The 20334-nt window shown below is 52.2% G+C and overlaps 1 protein-coding gene and 1 long non-coding RNA gene across 6 annotated transcripts in view; one reads left to right on the forward strand and one right to left on the reverse strand.

The window, feature by feature from the left end:
• Positions 1–6602, reverse strand: part of LOC143434134 (uncharacterized) — a 17031-nt gene extending 10429 nt beyond the window's left edge. For 2 of the 5 annotated variants that reach the window (XM_076911811.1, XM_076911812.1), the window contains exons 1-2: positions 6143–6602; positions 2492–2727 (exon numbers count right to left, since the gene is read on the reverse strand). In XM_076911811.1, the coding sequence (XP_076767926.1) occupies positions 2492–2727; positions 6143–6346 (440 nt within the window). In that variant the 5' untranslated portion in view covers positions 6347–6602. Of the gene's footprint in view, positions 1–2491; positions 2728–5912; positions 5972–5991; positions 6036–6142 lie in introns of those variants that run through there. The other 3 variants (XR_013103402.1, XR_013103401.1, XM_076911810.1) reach the window with 3 other exon arrangements.
• A 4328-nt stretch (positions 6603–10930) lies between these two features.
• LOC143434230 (uncharacterized) lies at positions 10931–13471 on the forward strand. The gene is made up of 3 exons (XR_013103573.1): positions 10931–11697; positions 11826–11943; positions 12681–13471. It is a non-coding gene; the product is annotated as an uncharacterized LOC143434230 (long non-coding RNA).
• Positions 13472–20334: the final 6863 nt, after the last annotated feature.

The following is a 20334-nucleotide window of genomic DNA, read 5'->3' on the forward strand; positions in this document are numbered from 1 at the left end:
TATGGAGGATGTCTCAGGCTGCTTGGGGCCTCAAACCTCCCTCTGGGGATCCAGTGTCACAGTGCCAACATCACTCTGGACTGGTGACTACCCAAGGACTCTGTGTTCATCTCAGCCCCAGGTCTGTGTCTGGCTAGTCCTGGGCCTTACCAGGTTCTCTATTGCAGCCTCAGTTTATCTACCAGTGCAATGGCTGCTTTGCTCCTGTGAGCATTGACCATTTGAGTTCTAATGTGATGGCACTCTATGGGACCCTGTCATTCCTTGAGCCAGGTAACCTGGTGGGGGTCAGGGGTGGAGAAGAGGTTTGGCCATAGGACCCAGGCAGGATTTGGGGGGGTGGAGTGGGAAAAGGAAAAGGTGCTGTGGTGGGGTAGCATTCTGGAGAAGCATTTGAGTAGTCCTTAGAAATTCTTTTTTTATTATTTCATTTTTTTATGTGTATGAGTGTTTTGTTTGCATGTATATCTTTCCACCACGTGTGTTCAGTACCTGAAGAGACCAGAAGAGGGTGTCAGATCCTCTGGGACTAGAGTTACGGGCAGTAAGTGAGAGTCCATGCCTGTGCTGGGAATCGAACCCAGGTCCTCTGGAAGAGCAGCTCTTAATGTCTGAGCTTTCTGGCACATTCTAAAGACTGACCAGTCCACCCTATCCCTCATGATGATATTAGAGGTCCTAGGAGCCAGACTGGGCTGGCCAACCTGGGCTTCTATAGCCCTGCTGTGGTACAGCCTTCAGCACTTTCAGGGCCTCAGAGAAACTGTCCTTCATTCTGAAAGCCTGCTGTTGCAGGGTCAGGCCAAACCTAGTAGGTGCCTGTCTGTCCCGTAATGCCACTGCTGCTGCAGCCTCAGGAGACAATGGGAAGAACCAGCAAACTGAGCCCTTCTCTTCATTGTCACTGCTGGGAGTTAAAAGACATGTGCCTCAGCCTCCTGTCCATCCCCCAACACTGCGGCCTGAAGCACCAGAGAGTGCTGACAGGTGGGTGGGCGAGCACTTATTTCTCTCAGTGGTCTATTGTGCATTTCCTGCATGCCCTAATCACTCTTGACCTGTATGGCACACTCCTCAGACATAGGTGGCAGTGACATCCTCCTGTGTGGGGGTGTCACAACCAGAGCTCCCTGTGGGTATCTGGCCCTGTGTGGGGGTGGGAGGGATGATGGTTTGGGGTGGATAATGGCCTTGTAGCATCCAAAGCCCTGACTGAACTGCCATATGTACTTACAGCCACCAGGGGGCAGAAGAGGGTGCAGGCCGGCTTTTCAAGAGGACCTGTGTTCCCTTGTAGAGCCAGCTTTGTGTAGGCAAGAGAGGTGGGGGCTACTGAGCAAAGGAGGCTGAACAAGGTCACTCCAGGCCAGCAGAGAAATCTTGGCTTGGATCCTGCTACTGCTGCTACCTCCCACATGACTTCACCAGCCCGCCCCTCATCTGAACATGCAGAGAGCGCTAGGCCTACTTCAGGCATTCCCTCCAACGCGGAAATTAACTTCCTGCCCAGAAAGGCTGCGCCCACACAGCTGCAGGTCTGGGCCTCTAGACCTGGGGCGCTCTGGAGTCCAGTTGAGGCCTCTCCTGCCCTCCTCTTGTCTGCAGATGGGGAAATTGAGACCCAGCCAGGGCGGGGGGTGGGGGGGCGGGCTTGGATAACATTGCACAATAAATTCAAATCAGGGACAGGGCCAGCTGGGCCTGCAGACTCTGGGCCTGCCTGCTTCACAGCTCATGTCCCAATCCCACCAAGCACTGGAGTCCTACAGGACAGGGGTCCTTCTGGGCTGGGGAAGACAACTGTCATCTAGTCCCAAAGGTCTGCCTGTGCCAGCTCCAGGCACTGGGCACTGTGGCCTCCATCCTCAGAAGTAAGAAGTTTTATATTGTTTTCCAAGCTTGAGGAGCCAGTGCTTCTGGACTATGTGGGTGCGGGGGACCTCATCACCAGAGCGGGACGGGGCAGGCATAGGCAGGAGCGAGGAATCAAGCCTCCTCAAGACTTTCCTGGTTTAGTGTCTATCTCTGCAGCTTCTCTCTCTCCCCTGGGATATAGAGCAGATAGTGGATAACCCAGCAGTTGTCCTCCTGGCCAGCATCCATCTAGCTCCAACAGAGAAGGATAACAGTCAGCGACTATTCGGACCCAAGAGGGTGAGCCAGGAGGCTTTTCTTGTCCCTCAGAGTACCAAGTAGGAGCAGCTGTGGATTCTTGCTGGGGCTTTGAGTGTGACCTGCCCCCTAACCCTTCAGGCCTCAGTTTCCCCTCAGTTGAGGGGCAGGGAAAAGAACTCTGAGGCTGCAGGCTCAGCCCAGGACTGGGATAGTCTCAGCTCAAGACTGGGAAATGAATGAAGGTGTGGAGTCTAGGGCCTGGTTTTCCTTTCAGTCCCCCAAAAGGGCTCATTTTGTGCCTTGGGCAGGTCGCCCAGGCAAAGAGGCCACTGGCTGCCATTCGCCAGGACCTCCTCCCGTCTGCAAGAAGCATTACCTCATCGGGAAGCCATTCCGGAAAAGAGCTGCAGAGTTCCACGGGTGGGAATAAAGAGGGCTTTCCAAGAGCCTCCTGGCCACCCAGGAGCCCAGCCAGGGCAGACAGCACATCCCAGTGCCTGTCCAGTGGCTGCTGCAGGGAGGTGACAAGGCTGGATTGGACTGAGCAGGCAGGAGGGATGGTCCCGATTGAAGCCAGTAGCTTCCAGGTAGGCAGAGCAGATATTTCAAGAGCTGGAACAAAATGGCCAGACATGAGAGGGGCCGGAAAAATGAAGGGCAGAGTCGCCAAGCCCTGACCTTCTCCAGCCCATGTCCCCTCCTGCAAAATACAGAAGCATCAGGCAGACTGAGCTGTACCCTGCTGTCTAATGATGCACACCCAGAGCCCAATGCTTCTGGGTGATGTAATCAGTCACATGATCAGGACCGTAAGGACAGCATGGGGTGAAGAGGGTGCTCTAAAGGTGACCAGGAGTGCTCCCTAGCCATTGATCCAGTGACAGTACTAGAAAACACTCTCGGAGCCTTGATTTTCTCATCTGGAGAATGGCGCAAATAAACTTCCCATCCATAAGACGTCCGAGAACACAGCTGACAGGCTGGTGCTTATGGGGCCATATCGGTGGGTCCTCCCCTGCCTGTGCCAGGGGCTCCTCCTAAGATGAGCACACACTTCTCTCCTTGCCCCAGAGGGAGTGAAACTGTCCTCCAACTTCACCCAAGCACAGAGCTTCTTGTGCTCACCACCTTTCCCCAAACCCTGCCTGGAGAATGCCTGTGCTCTCTGAAAATAAATCTAGAGGAGACTGGTCCTGACAGGGTTACACTGAAACCCATTGAGGGAGCCTGTGGACATAGGTCCAAGGTCAGGCCCATCACATGGGTAGCTGTCCTGGTTACTTATTAGAGAAAAACCTAGGACACTCTAGTGGGTGGGAGGTGTTGTTGGGGACAAGAATTAGATGTGTTCTGCTTGGCCTTCAGACTGACATTAATGAATGATTGGAGATTCCAAAAGGATGTGCACTCAGAGGCTGGGGCAGAAGGGCTTTTGTTTATTTGTTTGTTTGTTTCATTGATTGATTTTGTCTGCATCCATAGCCATGCACCATGTATGTGCAGTACCCATGAAGGACAGAAGAGGGCACCAGATCCCCTGGGACTGAGGCAAAGGCACTTGTGAGCTAGCATATAGGGGCTGGAATTGAACCTGGGTCCTCTGGAACAGCAACTGGTACTCGTGACTGTTGCTCCAGCTCTCCAGCCCCTCGTCCAGCAGTTTTAATGCAGCTATGGAGCCCCTGAGGGACACCACAGCCTTCCTCCTGCATACAGGAAGTCCTGCCTGATCAGGGAGGAGGTGCCAGGTAAAAGACTTCCATGCTGGAGTCCTGAGTTGCCCTGCAGGCAGCAAGCAGTCAACTACCTGGGTGCTGAGGATGCCCGAACTGACCCCAGGATCTGTATGACCCCAAGTCTCCTGAAACCCTTAGCTGTCTCTGCACCCAGCCTAGCGAGTGAGGGGGTGGGACAGGGGTAGCTGGGACAGGGCCAGTACAGCAGGAGGTCTGAAGAGACTGAGAAAGCAACTGGGCAGAAAGCGGGGCTGGGCAAGACAGGTGGCCTGTGCTGTTTCCATGGCTCCCGGGCCTCTGCCTGCCCAGCTCAGCCTGGGAAAAACAAGCTGGGCACTGAGCAAACAGTGCCTGTGGCCACTAGGACAAAGGCAGGGCTGTTTAGGTGCTCACGGCAGCCAAAGGGCCTCCTTGGCGGAACATCAGTTTAGACTGGGCCAGTCAGGGCTGAGCTGCCACACCCTGCAGTGGCCGGTCTCTTAACCTCTGGGGTGCAAACTGGCACTGCGGCTGTGGGCTGGAGGAGGGGGAAAGGAGGGGGGCTGGCAGCACCTTAGATGTGCACTCTGGAGCTGTGGGTGTTACTGTCACTCATCTGGGTTTTCAGGGCACTGAAAACAGCAGGATGCCTGTCTATGTCCCTGGGCAAGCAGCCCCACGGCAACACAAGAGTCCCCCCCCCCCCCAGGGGCAGCTCGGAGAGTGTGGGACGCTCACTTTTTGCTGCTGCTGGGACAGATGCAGCTTTGGCCACGAGCCAGCTGAGCTGAAAGTATCAGCTAGCATGTTAGAGAGCAGACCTGACCCTGAGTGGAAGGAAGCACCCTTAGCCAAGACAGTACTCCCAGCAGCCTGCAGTACTGTACCCAGCTGCCCTTGGCCAGACATTCTGTACTGGCTAGAGCCCCCTCCTTCTGCTTCTTTCAACCCCCTCCCATGAAAGAATACAACTTATATGTGGACACCCGTGCCTTGGGGCCAGCTTGTAGGAAGATGGGGACAAGAAGGGGCTCATTCACAGAAGGGTCTCTGCAACAAGCTAGTTTATGAGTAACTGAGGTCTTTCTGGATTACAGAGAGGCTGGCCCTATGTTATCTCTTCACAGCAGGGAACACGTGGTGGAATGACACTGAGGCCTGATGGGTCTGGAAGATATACAAAGGGTTAAAGGCTGGACTGAACCCTTTTAAAAAGGAAGTCTGTATTTGAGGAGCTAAGAAAGGGGGACCAGAGCCAGGGGTGCTATCAGACAGCAGCCCTCGGAGCTCACAGGCTCCATAGAAGACCCTTCCTGCCCCTGGGCTATGCCTCCACAGGCTCCAAGATTCAAGAGCTTCTGGCACCTTCCCCACTCAAGGCTAGACTACCTTCCTGCAGGATAGTTGAAGCTGCAGCTGGTGCAGTTGTAGTATTGGTCTGTCTTAGAACCCCAGCCCTAGTGTGACTGAGAAAGCCAATGCTTAATGATGTCCTACGTGGAGATAAGAACCAGGGACAGGAGCAGAAGGATGGATGCTGGGGTGGACACTGTAGAATGAACCTTCCATGATGACCCCAGAGCTGTCCTCAGCCTGCAAGAGTGGGCCCTGGTCACATGAGTCACTGGGCAGGCCTGATGAAGGGACCAAGGCCTGGTGCCTAGGCCAGCTTCTGCAGCCAGAGGCCCACCTGGCAGTGTCCGGTCAGAACGGTGTGCTGAAGGAAGGCTTATGGCAAGGGTGGGAGGCTCACGGTCGTCTGCTGGGACTCTTCTCTCTGCCTGATGTTTCCCTACTTACTCAGACCCGAAAGCAAAGGCCACACCTCTATCCTTTTCACCTCAGCTTGCTAGAAGCTTCCCGTTTTCACATCTTCACCCTGGACTTGAGTCTCTATGGTCACCTTGGTCCCTTCTACTCACGCCCCTCGCTGCATCCTCTCCATTACCGATAAGCCCTTGACCCCCTTGACCTTCTGATCCACTCTGACCCCCGGGCATCCTCGTGAGCCTTCCATACAGCCTCACCACATTCTGCCCCCCCCCCCAGGCTCCTCCCAGATCAACCCAAGGTTCCACTCACCCCCAGGGATCTGCCCATTTCGGGGCACTGCCCATTTAGGTTCCACTCAGGGCTTCAACCATTTTAGGACTCTGCTTACCTTGCTCAGGGTACCTCTCTGCCCAGTCCAGCCCTGGTTCTGCCCAGTTCAAGGATCTGCCCAGTCACGACCCTGAACACCTCAAAGCTCCGCCCAGCTGTCCCAGGGTACCGCCCAGGTTAGTCTAGGGTTTTCCCAGTTTGGGACTCACCTCTCCACCTGCCCTGTTGCCTCTCGGGTTTTGGCCGCTAGATTTGTCACCTTGACTTCGCTGTTCCAGGGCAGAAGGCAGGCCCGGTGCAGGGAACGCGTGCTCATTCCAGCACGCGTGGAATGAGCGTGCAGACGCAGGAATGAGCGAGCACGTGGATGACACGGGTGACAGTGGAGATGGCATGGCGACGGAGCTCAGCATAGGCCTTTCTATAGCCTGCCCACAAGGGATTAACCCTGTGCTCTGAGGCCCTGGGACCAATTTATGCCTTTGAGCTCTGGATACAGTAGAACCCCCTAGAGTGAGTGGTAAGACCCACTCCAGAGCAGTCCCAACAAAAGAAACCCGGGTCCGCTGGGCAGGTAGCACCCTGCCTGACTCTGCCTGTCTCCAGGAGGGCGCGCCTGAGTCAGCCCTGGCATGCTGCTGCCCCTGCCGAGACCAGCAGCCCCTGCGCCCGCTGAGCCGTGTTGGAACTTGTGTGGGGAACTCAGGTGTCCTTCCAGCCGCCTTCCCACGGCTGCCACGGCCCATCAGATTGTCACGCAGATGAGTCACGTGGGGGGTATAATATAGGGGCTGTCCCTTGGCCTCGGGCAAGTCACTGTGTGGCCTGCCCGCTTCTCTGTGGCGTCTCCCGCTATTGCCCTGCTTCCTAGCACCTGAGCCCACGCCCTCCCCTGCGCGTTCCCACCTGTTCTCAGGACCTACCTATTCTTTTCTCTCCACCTTCCTTCCCCAGCATCTGCTGCCTCGCCCTTCCCTCGGGCTGTCCGCAGCCCAAATCTCCCCAGTAAGGGACACACCCTTAGTGCCCCACCCCACTCCAGACCTAGCCACTTCCCCCTCCTGCCACCAGCCAACAGCCCAAGACCCGTCTAAACTGGCCAGCCCAACCCGCATTTCAGACTTTTTGGGATTGTTGCTGCTCTCTACTTGATGGCTCCAGTCAAGGTCAGCAGCGAGCTCCAACCTGATGAAGGCAGCCTCGCGTTTGTTTGTCTGTGTGCCTCTGATTCTGCCCTTGTTGAGTTACTCAACCCTAGACTTCAAAGACCACATAGTCCTTGCAGAGGATTGTGAGGCTTAGCTCTGTACAGTCGGAGCCCCAAGTCTCCTGTCATGTGGGGAGAGGACACAGAGAGTCACTAGAGGCCTGAGCTGCCAGAACCCTGGTATTGTGAATTATCAGGCTGGCTCCATCTGACCCAGATTCACCCAGCCTCCAGAATCCTGAGGTTGCGGCCACACATCTGGAACTGAGAGTATGCTCCCCACCCCCTACCCCCACCCCCTACCCCCACCCCAGAGCTGCCCCAGTGTCCCACTCCCTGTCATGAGGGCTTCTTGGAGTTGAGCTGAGTGACAGATAACTCTGGACTAATGATTATGTGGTGATCTCTGCTGTTTGACTCGCTAAGTAGCACTTAGAAACTGAACTACAGACATAAAGGAAGGTGTAGACAATAGCACCCAGGGACACCACTTCCAGATACTCCTCATCATCTGCAACACCACACCCACCACCCCACTCATCCCCCCCACCACACCATACCCACCCACCCCACCCATCCCCCACCACACCATACCCACCCACCCCACTCATCCCCCCACCACACCATACCCACCCACCCCACTCATCCCCCCACCACACTCACCCCACCACACCCATCTCCCTACCACACCATACCCACCCACGCCACTCATCCCCCCACCAACCCTACCCCCACCCCCACCAATGCTCAGTCTGCTAACACCCAGACCTGAACACCCATCACTCTTTCCTGGGCACTGGCAATATCCCATGCAGCCTCCTCCAGTCCCCAAACCCAGATCCTTCTTAAGACAGAGCCAGCTGTGGGAGGGGCTAATCCTTCCCCTGACCAGTTCTTTGGGAGCAGAGACCAGAATCTGAGCCAGTAGGGACCTGCTGAGACTGACCGGACCTACTATTAATTTCACCTTCTCTCCTCATTAGGCAGGCCATTTCTTTGGTTTAGAGACTGGGGTTTGTGCTTTATTTTGTTGTTGTTGTTTGGTCTTGTCCTTTTCGTTTTATAACTTCTATATCACCTACTGAGAATGTAAATTCTTACAGACACAGAATGATTCTTAGAGGTCAAATCGTAATTCTTATGCAAAGAGAAAATAAATCCATGCACGGTTTGATTTCATTCATTAATTAATAGTAATTCATTTAACAATAAAGGAGCCAACAAGATGCTGGAACCAGTTCATAGGGGCATTGGAAGGATAGTGTGTAGGTAACTCTGATGTACATGCAGAAGCTGTTACTTTCCTCTAGGAAAAGGTTTGCTGTCGGGGATGATGGTCTCTGCCACAGAATAGTGTACTATCTCTATAGAAAAAAAATGCACGTGCTACTCCAGCCAAGGTGGCTGCCTCAGTCGGTCCTTCACAGTTCCACTTCTGCAAAGCTGGGTAGCTGCCTTGCCAATGGTGTAGAGTAAGAGACACACCCATAGAACTGAAACGTTCCCAGCAGAGTCTGCTGGACAGTCATCCCTCAAAGCCCCCAACAGGACAGCCACACCTCCTAATCCTTCCCAAACAGTTCCATCGACTGAGAATCAGGTTTTCAAACATGCAAGCCTCCAGGTCAGTCTCACAGTGACTGGCTAGCTGAGGGCCCGTCCTGACATCAGGTCCTATAATGAATCTGCACAATATTTAGACTCATCCAACCCAGGACTGTAGGGATGTCAACATGTGTACACATGTGTTCATGTGTGTGTGTATGTATATATGTTTGTGTTTGCATGTGTGTATTTATGTGTGTGTATGTTTGTGTGCATGCGTGCATGCCAAGGCTGAGTGTCAGTGTTAGGTGTGTTCTTCAATCTCTCTCCACCTACGTTTTTGAGACAAGAGTTTCCTACTGAACCTGTAGCTTACTAATTTGGCTAAATTAACTAGATAGCAAATCACCAGTATCCTCCTGTGCCTGTCTCTTCTGGGCTACGATTACTAGCATGAATTATCATACCCCATTGTTGTTTATTTGTTTCATATGTGAGTGTGTGTGTGTGTGTGTAAGTAGGTAGGTATCTACAGAGGTCAGAAGAAGTTGTCAGATCCCCCTGAAGCTGGAAATAGCATCAGCTACTGGACAGACATAGGTGTTGGGAAGCAGACCTGGGTCCCCTGAGAGAGTTTCTAATCTCTAAGCTATCTATCCACTCCAACCCCCAGCTTTTTACTCAGGTTCTAGGGATTTGAACTCAGGCCCTCATGTTTGTGTGGCAGATGGTTTGCTGACTGTCTCCCCAACCTGTCCAGTTGCTTCCTGCTGGGTATTTGATCAGAAAGATGAGAAAAGTAACCAATAAAACAAGTAATTCTCCTGCCTCAGGGACTGACATAGTAAAGCATCCTTGAGTTGGCTTCCCCTGGAATCTTATCCCTGACCAAAAGCCCAGGGGCCAGTCTCTGTCTCAGATTCTGCTTTCAAAGAAAGAGGTCTAAGGCATGTGCCATCCCAGAACAAACTGGCAGGAAATGACCTGGCAAATTTAGACAGCTGTCAGTGGTGTGAAAGAATTGTCTGTGCCGTCCAGTCACATAGCCATTAGCCAGCCACACAGGAGGATATCAGTGTCATGGTGATTTACATTAAGGTGAAATGAAAGTGGAGGGGTTGGAGCACCAGGACCGAAAGTGCTTGTCACACAAACCTGAGATTGATCCCTGGAACCCAGGCAGAAAGCTGGCTGTCCTGGCATGAATCTGTAATGCCAGCGGTGAGTCGGGAAAGAGAGGCAGGAGAGCAAACTGATAGCTGAGAGCAGAGCAGAGCAGCAGAAAAAAACAAGGAGACCTTGTCCCTGTCAGCTCCTGAGAGTTGTCTTCTGACTCCTACATGTGCGCTCTAGCCTATGGATACACATCCACACCATTGCCATTCTCAATCTCCTCCCCCCAATCAATTTTAATTATGAAATGGAATCAGATATGAAATTAATTTCCCTGATCATCCATTTTTGGGGGCTCAGTAGTCATGTGAGCTAACTGTGGCTACTTTGGGGGGCAGCAAAAAGAACATTTGGGTCATCACAGAACACTCTTTCGGACAAGTTACTCTGGATGGTTTGGGCTAACCTCTGCTGCTTCCTGCTAGGTTGCAAGTACTAGTATCACTGTCTGTCCAGTTTGACTCTCTGTTCCCAGTAAGTGGCACAGCTGCCAGACAGAAAGTACGGTTAATAGGAAGAAGGAAGGGAAGGGGAAGACGGGCATCTGGCTGAGCATCGGGTGGCTGCCGGTATTTGCTAAGCACTTACTGCATGCCTGGTGCCATCCCAGACCCTTACCTTGTGCTGCCTACTGATTCCCCACTTTCCTATGGCTGTTATCTGACTCTACAGAGAAGCAAACTGAAGCTGGGCAGGTGAGGCAGCTTGCCCAGGGCTATGCACAGCTCACTAGCTGCAACACTGGTTTCTTAGATTGCCCTGGGCACAGCTGTCTGTCCACACTTTCCTGGATAGGAAAGGTTCCAGGGCTTTGCTGCTACCCCTAGGGCAGCTGAGCAGGATTCAGAACCCTACGGTGTGGCAGCTAAGGAAGAAGTCATGCCACTCCCTCTACAGGTTCCACCCACCATGTCACCACCACCACAGCCACATCGCCACAGCCCAAAGCATCCTGTGAACTGGCCCAGGTGATATAACACAGCTCTGCTCCATTGCATTACATGAGATCCCCCTCCTTCCCTCCCCCTCCCCCTGCCGCTCCCACCCCCACCCCAGGTGTTCTCAAGGAGCCAGGATGGAAAGACTGACTCTTCCAGAGCAGAAGTGTGGGATGGCTTTTCCATTGCTAATTTCGAAGGAATCCGATGAAGTAGTGGAAAGACCTAGAAGGCGGGAGACTTGCTTCTCATGCTGGCCTGTCCTGGCTTCAGACCAATCCACCAGGGCCATGGCTGCCACTTCTGAGTGCTAGGAATCAGGGGTTGCAATGCCAAGGGTCTGTTCAGTTCTGCCTTGTGTCAAGGGTCATGAGACTAAGGGGCACTGGAACCGCTGCGGTGACAACCTGGTCTCAGCCCTTCGGTGCTGGCTTATAGTGAATGTCTTCCAGGCCTACAAAATTCACTTTTGTTAAGATGACAAAGGACCTGAGAATTTGGGACAGGCTACCTCAAGTCTCATGTCACACAGGGGCTTCCTGAGTGCTAGTATTCGGCCTGGCACTTGAACTAGGTAAGTACCTAGCAGTCTCCTACACAAAATGTCCCCCATAGCAGCATATTGCAAGGACACAGAGTCATGACCACAAACCCCCGTATAGCTCACTGGCCTCCAGCTTTGGCTTTGGGAACCAGAATCACACTGCCTGTCTCCTAAGAGGCCAACTGTTCCTCAAAGCTGAGAATCTTTGTTTACTTATTTTGTTTGTTTGTTTTTGTTTTTCAAACCAAGGTTTCTCTGTGTAGCCCTGGCTATCCTGGAACTCAACTCTGTAGACCAGGCTGACCTCGAATTTGGAGATCCGACTGCCTCTGCCTCCTGAGTGCTGGGATCAAAGAGGTGAGCCACTACCCTCTGTTGAAAAAGCTAAGAGTTTTGAGATTGAATGTGTGTCTTCGAGGGAAGTGAACCAGTCACCTGCCCTCTTCCTTTCCTGTGGCCTGTCCTGAATTTGCCCTTTCCCTCAGTCTTGCAGACCCCTGTTAGCACTGCTGGGCATGCAAGCCAAGGCCTTGCCAGAGCCTCCTGCTGCCTCCACATGGGGCTCTCACATGATGTCAGCACCACCAAAGTCCTAAGGATCCTGTGAGTTGCCTCAGGTCACATAACCCAGTGTATCCATGTACGATCTTCAGGCATTCAACTGTTCAGTCCCTGTGTTTAATGACAGGGATTAAAGGTTTAATGTTGGGGTTAGAGCTAGGGTCAGAACTGGGTTTAGAATTAGGGCTGCATTTAATTTGCTTTAGGGTCAAGACTAGGGTTAGAGCCAGTGTCTGTGTCAGGTGCAGAGCTTTGTTTTCTGCTAGGCTTACGGCAATGGATAGGGTTAGGGCTGGGTTTATGTGGTGATTAGAGTTAGCACTAGGATTAGGGTTATGCTTGGGGCCTGGGTAAGGGTTATGGCTAGGATTGTAGTATGGCTAGTTGTAGGTTTAAGGTAAGGTTAGAGCTAGGGTTAGGGTTAGGTCTAAACTTACACATATTGCCTCATAAGGTTTGGGTTATGATTATGGTGAGAGCTGGGGTTCGTCTTAGGACCAGCATTGGCGATGGAGCCGGCTGCAACATTAGGGTATGAGGTACAGGTGGTGTCAGCGTGGTTTCTGCTTAGTTTTAGACCTAGTTTAGTGCTTGGGAGAGATGTCAGATTTGGCTAGAATCTGATCAGGGGCATGGTAGTGTTAGAGTCAGGGCTACGCTTAGGCTAGGGTTAGGTTGGGCTTAAGTTTAGGATTAGGGTTGTATGGTACTTTCTTTCCTGAAGATCTTCTTTTCACAAGTGCTCTTTCCTCTGGAATGCTCTGCGTGCTCCCTTGCAGTTTTCCCTTGGATGGAGTGCTCCCCACTCTCTCGTATCTGGTAGAAGCTACTCGGCCTTGCAGGAACCTTCCTGGACCATCCATTGCTAACAACGCTCTCCCGCTGCTCCATGCCTCCTTACTCACCAGGCTCCTAGCGGTCCTCATCCACCCCTCTTCACAAAGTCTGAACTCCCCAAGGGCCAGCAAGGTCCGTGCATGGCTTACGGGTTTTTCATAATTGCTGGCCCCAAGGGTACCTCAGAAGATCATCTACAGGAAGCCAATAACACAGTGCCCTCTCTAGGATGACATGACATGTGTAACTGTCCTGCCCTTATAGAGAGAGAGCCTTCATTGTCATTTGTCTCTAAGGAAGCTAGTAGGGCCATGTGCGGTAGAATATACCTTTAATCCCAGCACTTGTGTGTCAGAAGCAGGCAGACCTCTATGAGTTTAAGGCCCATTTGGTCTACACAGGAATTCTCAGGCCAGCCAGAGCCAGATAGTGAGACTCTATGTGGCAGTCTGAATGACAATAGTCCCCACAGGCTCATGTGAACCCTTGGTTTCTAGTTTGTAAAACTGTTTGGGAAGGATTAGGAGGTGTGGTCTTATTGGAGGTGTGTGACTGAGGGTGGGCTTTGAGACTTCAAAGGCCTCTTGCTGTTGGCAGTGGGCTCTGTGCCTCCTGACTGTGGTTTTGAGACGTGAGCTCTCAGCTGTGCCTGATGCCATTCATGCCTTCAACCACCATCATGGACTCTAACTCTCTGAAACCATAAAGCCCAAATAAACTCTTCTAGAAGTTGCCTTGGTCATGCTCGTTCATTACAGAAATAGGAGAGAGAGAGAGGAGAGAGAGAGAGAGAGAGAGAGAGAGAGAGAGAGAGAGAGAGCAAGAGCGCACATAGGGTTCTCAGACTTTCGACACAACCCCTCACTTAATACCAGGAGAAACTGGCGACTGCTCAAGGGCATCTGCTCATCTCTATCCTGTCTTATCCTGTCCTATCCTGTCCCCTGGTCATGGCAGAGCCGAGCTGCCCAGCACATACTCCCATGCATGTGTGAAGGTGTGCCAAGGCCTTCTTTCACCAAGAGCAGCCTAGTGGCCCCAGGGAATCTGCCCTCACCTTGCATCTCTGCAATTCGGGGAGACAGGGTTCACAGACCCTTGCCAGACAAGGACACCAAGTCTCTGACAGACAAGCAACAGGTCACTAGTCAGTTACCGGATGCGGTGGGCTGAGGCTTGGTTTCAAACCAATGGAATATGCTGGAATCTCTTAGCCAGGAATGTGTATGGACATTAGGACAGGCTTCCTCTACGTAGTCATGTGACCACAATAGACAGTCTGGAAACGGGCTGTAGTGCTGCTATGGGATTCTGCTAAAACCACCTGAGCTGTGCCCTGCAACTCCTGGTGAGGTCTTTGTCTGTTCTCTGTACAGACACTTTAAGGGCTGGGAAGAGCCTGTTAACAAGCGGTTACTTCTGTAATGGGGACCTCCCCCAGTAGCCCAAACAAAACCTTAACCTAGGCCTCAAAATCAAGATACTGAATGCAAAGAGAGCAGACTCCAGAGAGAAAATATAGGCATAACCCCACCAAGACCTCTCTATGTGAGGTGGGTAGCAGTCTTTATTTTTCACATTTATAAGTGTGCGCGTGAAAGTGTTGATGGTGTGACTGTGTGGAGGTCCGAGAACAACTTCCAAGAGTCCACCCTGGGGATCCCAGGGATTGAACTCAGGTCCCCAGGTTTGGTGGCAACTGCCATAACCAGCTGAGCCATCGCTCTGGTCCCAGGTCTTTTATCTTCTTACTGATCACTGGCGGATTTAAAATATCATTCTTATTCAAGGAAAGTGGGCAGAACAGGAGTGGGAGCTGGTCTCAAACCTTTTGGATCTGCTCACAATCAGCGCGCGAGGGTGAGCGGCCTACTGAGCAGAGAGTGGGCTAAAGTCCGGACCCGGAGCCCACGCAGCCCACCCCGCACACGCGGGCACCGCCAAGTCCGCATCTGCATTCCTTGCAGCACTGCCTGCACCGCGGTTCCCAGCCCGCAGCACCGCACGGGGGACAGCAGCGCATTGTTCCCCGGGACACACCGGGAGGCGCAGCGCCCTCGGGGCTTGGCGCGGCCCCGCCGCGATTTGCATGCGCTCCAGTCACAAAGGTTCAAGGTCAGCAGCGCCGGGCGGCCAAGCCCCGCCTGGCCCAGGCGCTATTCTTCGCCCCGGCGGCGGGAACCCCTCGCCCGGCCGCCCCAGCGCGTGAATGGCCGAGCGCCGCCGCCGTCTGAGGCGCTTTGTGTCTCGGCCCGGCCAGCTGGGCCCGCGCGGGACGTGCCAGCTCGGCCGGCGGCGCCCCTGCGCCAGCGCCCCTCGCCCATGCTAATCAGCCTGGCAGCGCGTCTGGGCGGGCGGCCCGCCGCCGCCCCGAGTCCCTTGCGTCCCCTGCCAGGCCCCCTCCCCCAGGCTCCCCCTGCTGCCAGGAGCCCCCCGCACCTCTAGCTGCCAGATGCCCTCCACCGCACTCCTCCTCCACGCCTTGTGCCAGGAGACCTCTGGGCTGCCAGGAGTGCCCCGGCCCCGTGGGAAAGGCAGGCTCATGACGGGGGAGCGGCTGGCCAGAGAGCAGAGGGGGCCTGACATCACTCCCATGGGGCCTGGGACAAGTCTTAGCCTCAGTTTCCTTTCCCTTAAACCATGAGGCAGCTTGCCCTCTAGTCTCCAGATATACTTCTGGATCGAACCTGCCTCCTAGCCTGGAGGACCAGGGACATGAAAACTAAAATCTAGGCGTGCTGTAGGTGGGGCTCTGTTGCTGTCCTACTGTGCTGAGCAAGTGTTTAGGGTGAGAGAGGGCCCCAGATCGTTTGTGTGTGTGTGTGTGTGTGTGTGTGTGTGTGTGTGTGTGTGTGTGTGTGTGTGTGTGTGTTTTGTCGCCACCATTATCATACCTTCTGCCCCAGCTCTGGTCCCAGAGTGTCTCAACTAACCTCACTATCCTGGGATCCTCCCCACGTCCTCCCTGGGGCAGGAACTTATGATCCCTGGGGCTCAGTGAAACTCAGGACAGAAATACTGATTGCAGAATTGAATGGGTGAATGCCAGCCAGGGCTGGTCATGCTGGTTGGTAGCAGATGGGGACAGGCCATGACATTAGGTGTTTCCAAGTGTGTGTGTGTGTGTGTGTGTATGCGTGTGTGCTTTTTCCTGGAGGGTGCCTCTGGGTTCCCTTTTGCCTGGAGGAAGGTGCCCACCTCTGAGCTTCTGGAGGTACCAGGAAGCATAATCTCTGTGTGGATCTATGGGTGGTAACCACCCGATGCCAGAGATCCCAGGTGTCTGCAGCACCTGTCCCTGTGCATCCATGTGAAGCCACAGGCTCGGAGGGAAGGGCAGGGGCAGCCAGCACATCACGAGTGCCATGCTCTGGGGTGATGTCCACAGACTTGCTGCTACAGCCAGGGCCAGGCTCTAGAAGAAAGGCAAAGGTGGGCTGATGAGGAAGGGCATCATAGAGAAGCCACCCAGCCCCAGATCTTTGGTGGCAGAGAGTCTGGCCTAGAGTCAGATCCACGATCAAGTTCTCTCCTGGCACTCTCATCTCATGTGACTTAAGAATGGGGTCTCCCCTTCCTGGAGCCTTGTCCATGAAGTATACATTTGGGAGCCTGGACATTGTGCTTAATCCATTTTTTAAACGTTCCTTGCTTCATTCCTGGTCTCCCTGCAGATGGAGTTCCCTTGTATTAGCTACTTTTCTGTGACTGTGATAAAACACCATGACACAAAGCAACTTACAGAAGGAAGAACTGATATTGGTTTAAGACTCTAGGATAAGAATCTATCAGCATGATGAAGCATATAGTACAGTGGGGAGGGCAGGAAGCAGAGAGTTCACATCTCAGTGGTAGGCAGGAAGCAGACAGAGAGAGAGAGAGAGAGAGAGAGAGAGAGAGAGAGAACTGGGAAGCACTGTTTCAGTGACATGGGTCCCTTCAGCTAGGCTAAACAACCCAAACCTTCTCCAAACAGCACCACCAACAGGGACCAAGTCTTCCAATGCCTGAGACTGTGGAGGAGGGGACTTTTGTATTCAGACCATAACTGCCCTTTAGATGGGCTCTCATACCCATCCACCCTTTGCCAAGGGCTGTGATGAACTTCTTTGAAGGTAACAATTCCTGTCCTTAGCTTAGGTGTTGGAGCCACACTAAAGAATCTGGCTCTAAACTCAAGAATAACAGGGAGCCACCATAGACTCTGGACAGGAAGCGGTGACTCCATGGTATGTTTGAAACAAATGCCCATCGAGGGTGAGTCCTTCGGGGGTTTATTCCTACCTAGGGTACTGGCTTTCCAGATCCTCAGGAGGGCAAGTGAACTTCCAATGTCCCCCCGAATCCACTGTGTCCTCCAACCTGGCCATTCTCAGAGCATGATCCAGGTGGAACCATAACTAGACATTGTGACTGGACAAGGCAGCAGGGGACACTGGCTTATAAGAAGGAAGGTGTATGTGAGAACAAGAGTGTCAGAGTCTGAATTCATGTGACCTGGCTGTCTATACCAGATGTTGAAAAGTGTGTGTGTGTGTGTGTGTGTGTGTGTGTGTGTGTGCATGCTCTTCTTCCTCTCAGCACTCAGGCAGAGACAGGTGGATCTCAGAGTATGAGAACAGCAAGTTCGAGATCAGCCAGGGATACATAATGAGTGAGTGAGTGAGTGAGACCCCCACCTTAAATAAACAAAACCACTGGATGTGGCATTGTCCACTGGTAATCTTAGTGCATGTGTGTGTGTGTGTGTGTGTGTGTGTGTGTGTGTGTGTGTGTGTGTGGAATTAGAGACTAAGCAAATCTCTGGGGGCCTGCTGGCCTATACTTGGTGAGTTCTGGGTCAGTGAGCAATACCCCCACCCCAAATAGTGGATGCTGCCTGAGGAATGACAACTGACATACATGAGCTAATAATGCCCACCATGGCATCTCAAATTTAAGCTGTTTCCAAATGACTAAGAATTTGAAATTGAGAGGTCAGAACTAGTATGGGAGCCATATTGCTTTAGCTGTCTATACTCAGCCACTTGCTTATCAAATGGCTTATCAAGTCACTATCTTTACCAGTCACAGGCTGGTCCTGGACCACAGCTTGTACTACCTGTACAGTAGTGCTGAACACTGGGGACACTGAGGCCATTCCTTGTTCTCAGGAAACTAACAGCCCGGTGGGACTCAATACAAAGATAGGCTGAGGCAAAGATAGGAAGAACCAGCATGTCTACGTGGCTTCTCCTGGCTGAAGGATCTATCCCCATTATCCTGGGAAGCTTCCTAGAGGACATGGTGGCTGAGGGAACAGCCAGCAAGAACGGTCTGAGTTGCTATTGTTATTCTCAGGAGGAGCTGGGATTCTGATTCCCAGGAAGGAAGAGCATCCCCAAAAGGAAAGGCCAGTGGTTCTCTCTAGCAGTTTCTGCACTGGGCAAGTTGCTTCTGGGTGATAGGAAATGGCAGTGCTGAGGGGGCCAGAGAGAGAGGCAGAGATCAGCTTGCTTCAAGTCCCAAACCAAAAATTTGGGGACAGGCAGGGGCCACAAGTCGTTTTTTTTTGGGGGGGGGGGTTTAGTCACTGCTCAGAGGGAGCTTTATGGTGAGAGGGGTGAGTGCTGGAGCAAGACTGCCAGAAAGCTAGCCCGCACATTGTTCTTAAGGGTGCCCAAAGCCTTGCTCACAGTCAGGTTGGGCAGATGGCACAAGTCGGTCTCGTAGGACTCTTCAGTGCTGTTGTTCTGACCACACCCACCCTTTTAGAGGTCTTGCCTACTAGCCAAGATATAGCCAAGATTTGCCTCTGCCATCCTTTAAGAGAGAATAGGAACTCGGTGGGCCTGGGAGTGTAGGAGAGCATTGCACCAGCCAGACCTGAGAACCAACCCATTACCTGATTGACAGCAAGAGGGACAAGCAGTGACAGGCTCAGCAGCCTTAGGAGCAGCAAGGAGTGGAACCAAGTTCTTTGAAGCCCAGAGCCCCAGTTCTCCTTGGCCACCTGTCTTCAGGATTGCTCAGCAAAGGTAAGTTGGCAGGGGTCCACAGTGGGCTACAGCCTCAGGCAGGACCATTCTCCAACATGTTGTTCCTGCCCCCAAAGCTCTCCTCACAGTGAGATGCTTCACACATGCTCAGCTGGCATGGAAGCCCAGCACTGAGGAAGCAGAGGAAGCAGAGGAAGCAGAGGAAGCAGAATCCCCATATGTTTGAGGCCAGACTGGTCCATTCAGAGATTTCAGGTCAACCAAAGCAATATAGCAAAATCCTATCTCAAAAACAAAATGGACCAGAGAGATGGCTTAGCAGTTAAAAGCATTGGCTGCTCTTCCGGAAGACCAACATTTGACTTCCAGTACCCAGAAGGCAGCTCCAACTATATGTAACTCCAATTACAGGGGATCCAATACCTTCTTCTGACCTCCATGGGCACGAGGTACACACATGGTACATGGACATACATACAAGCAAAACACCCATACACATAAAAAAAAACTTTAAAAAAAATCAAAACAAAATCTACTGTCACAAACTGTGCTACTGAAAAAATGTTTGCCCTTCTTGGGTGCCAACTAGTAATGATATATACTCAAGAGCTTTGAAATGCTGACTCTCGCTGTGTGAGGTGGTGCACACCTTTAATCCCAGCACTCAGGAGGTAGAGGCAAACAGATCTCTGTGAAGTCACCCTGGTCTATAGAGTGAGTTCCAGGACAGCCAAGACTATGCAGAGAAACCCCATCTCAAAAACTAAAGTAAGCATTGAAGACATGGCTCAGCGGTTAACAGCACTGACTGTTCTTTCAGGGGACCCAGGTTCAATTCCCAGCACCCACATGGCAGCTCACAACTGTCTGCAACTCCAAGGTCTGACATGCTCACAGACTCTCATATAGACACACATAGACGCATGCTGGCAAAATATAAATGCACATAACAAATTAAAAATTAAAACAACAACAAAGGACTGATTCTCTATGAAGTCACAGCTTCTCTAGGGACACATAAGGAGCATGAGAGACACACAAGGATGCTTACTGCAGCCTGTGTGTCAATCACCCACATAGCCAACAGCGAAGAATTAAGTACAGGAGGTACATAAGAGACATCCAAACAATGGATGGCATGAAGTTATTAAAATGTGCAGCTGAAACATGAGAAATTTTTTTATTACCTGTTAATAGAGACAAAGATAATACAACAGGACATATAGTCAGTGGCTAAGTATGGGCCATGAATAGAGGAGGTCTTGACAATGGTGGCTTCTCTAATTTGTAGTTCTGTTTGTTATTTTATCAGAATTGTCAGCAATAAGCATATATGATGTTTAGAGAAGAAAATGTGTGTGCGCACGCGTGCGTGTGTGTGTGTGTGTGTGTGTGTGTGTGTGCGTGTGTGTGTTTTGGTGGTTCAAACAGAAAAGATCAAGTTCAGATAAAGATCACCAATGATTTACTGCTATTGCAAATTAGGCTTGCTTTCCTGCTTGGAGATTATTACAGAGATGCCTGAATGAAGCCATCCCCAGCCACCTGGAGGGGCACCTCAATGGGCCTGAGATTTATGTACTGGGATTAGCATCTGAGAAAAAGACCCTATCCCTCC

This window comes from Arvicanthis niloticus, chromosome 13 (assembly GCF_011762505.2).
Source record: "Arvicanthis niloticus isolate mArvNil1 chromosome 13, mArvNil1.pat.X, whole genome shotgun sequence".
NCBI lineage: Eukaryota > Metazoa > Chordata > Mammalia > Rodentia > Muridae > Arvicanthis > Arvicanthis niloticus.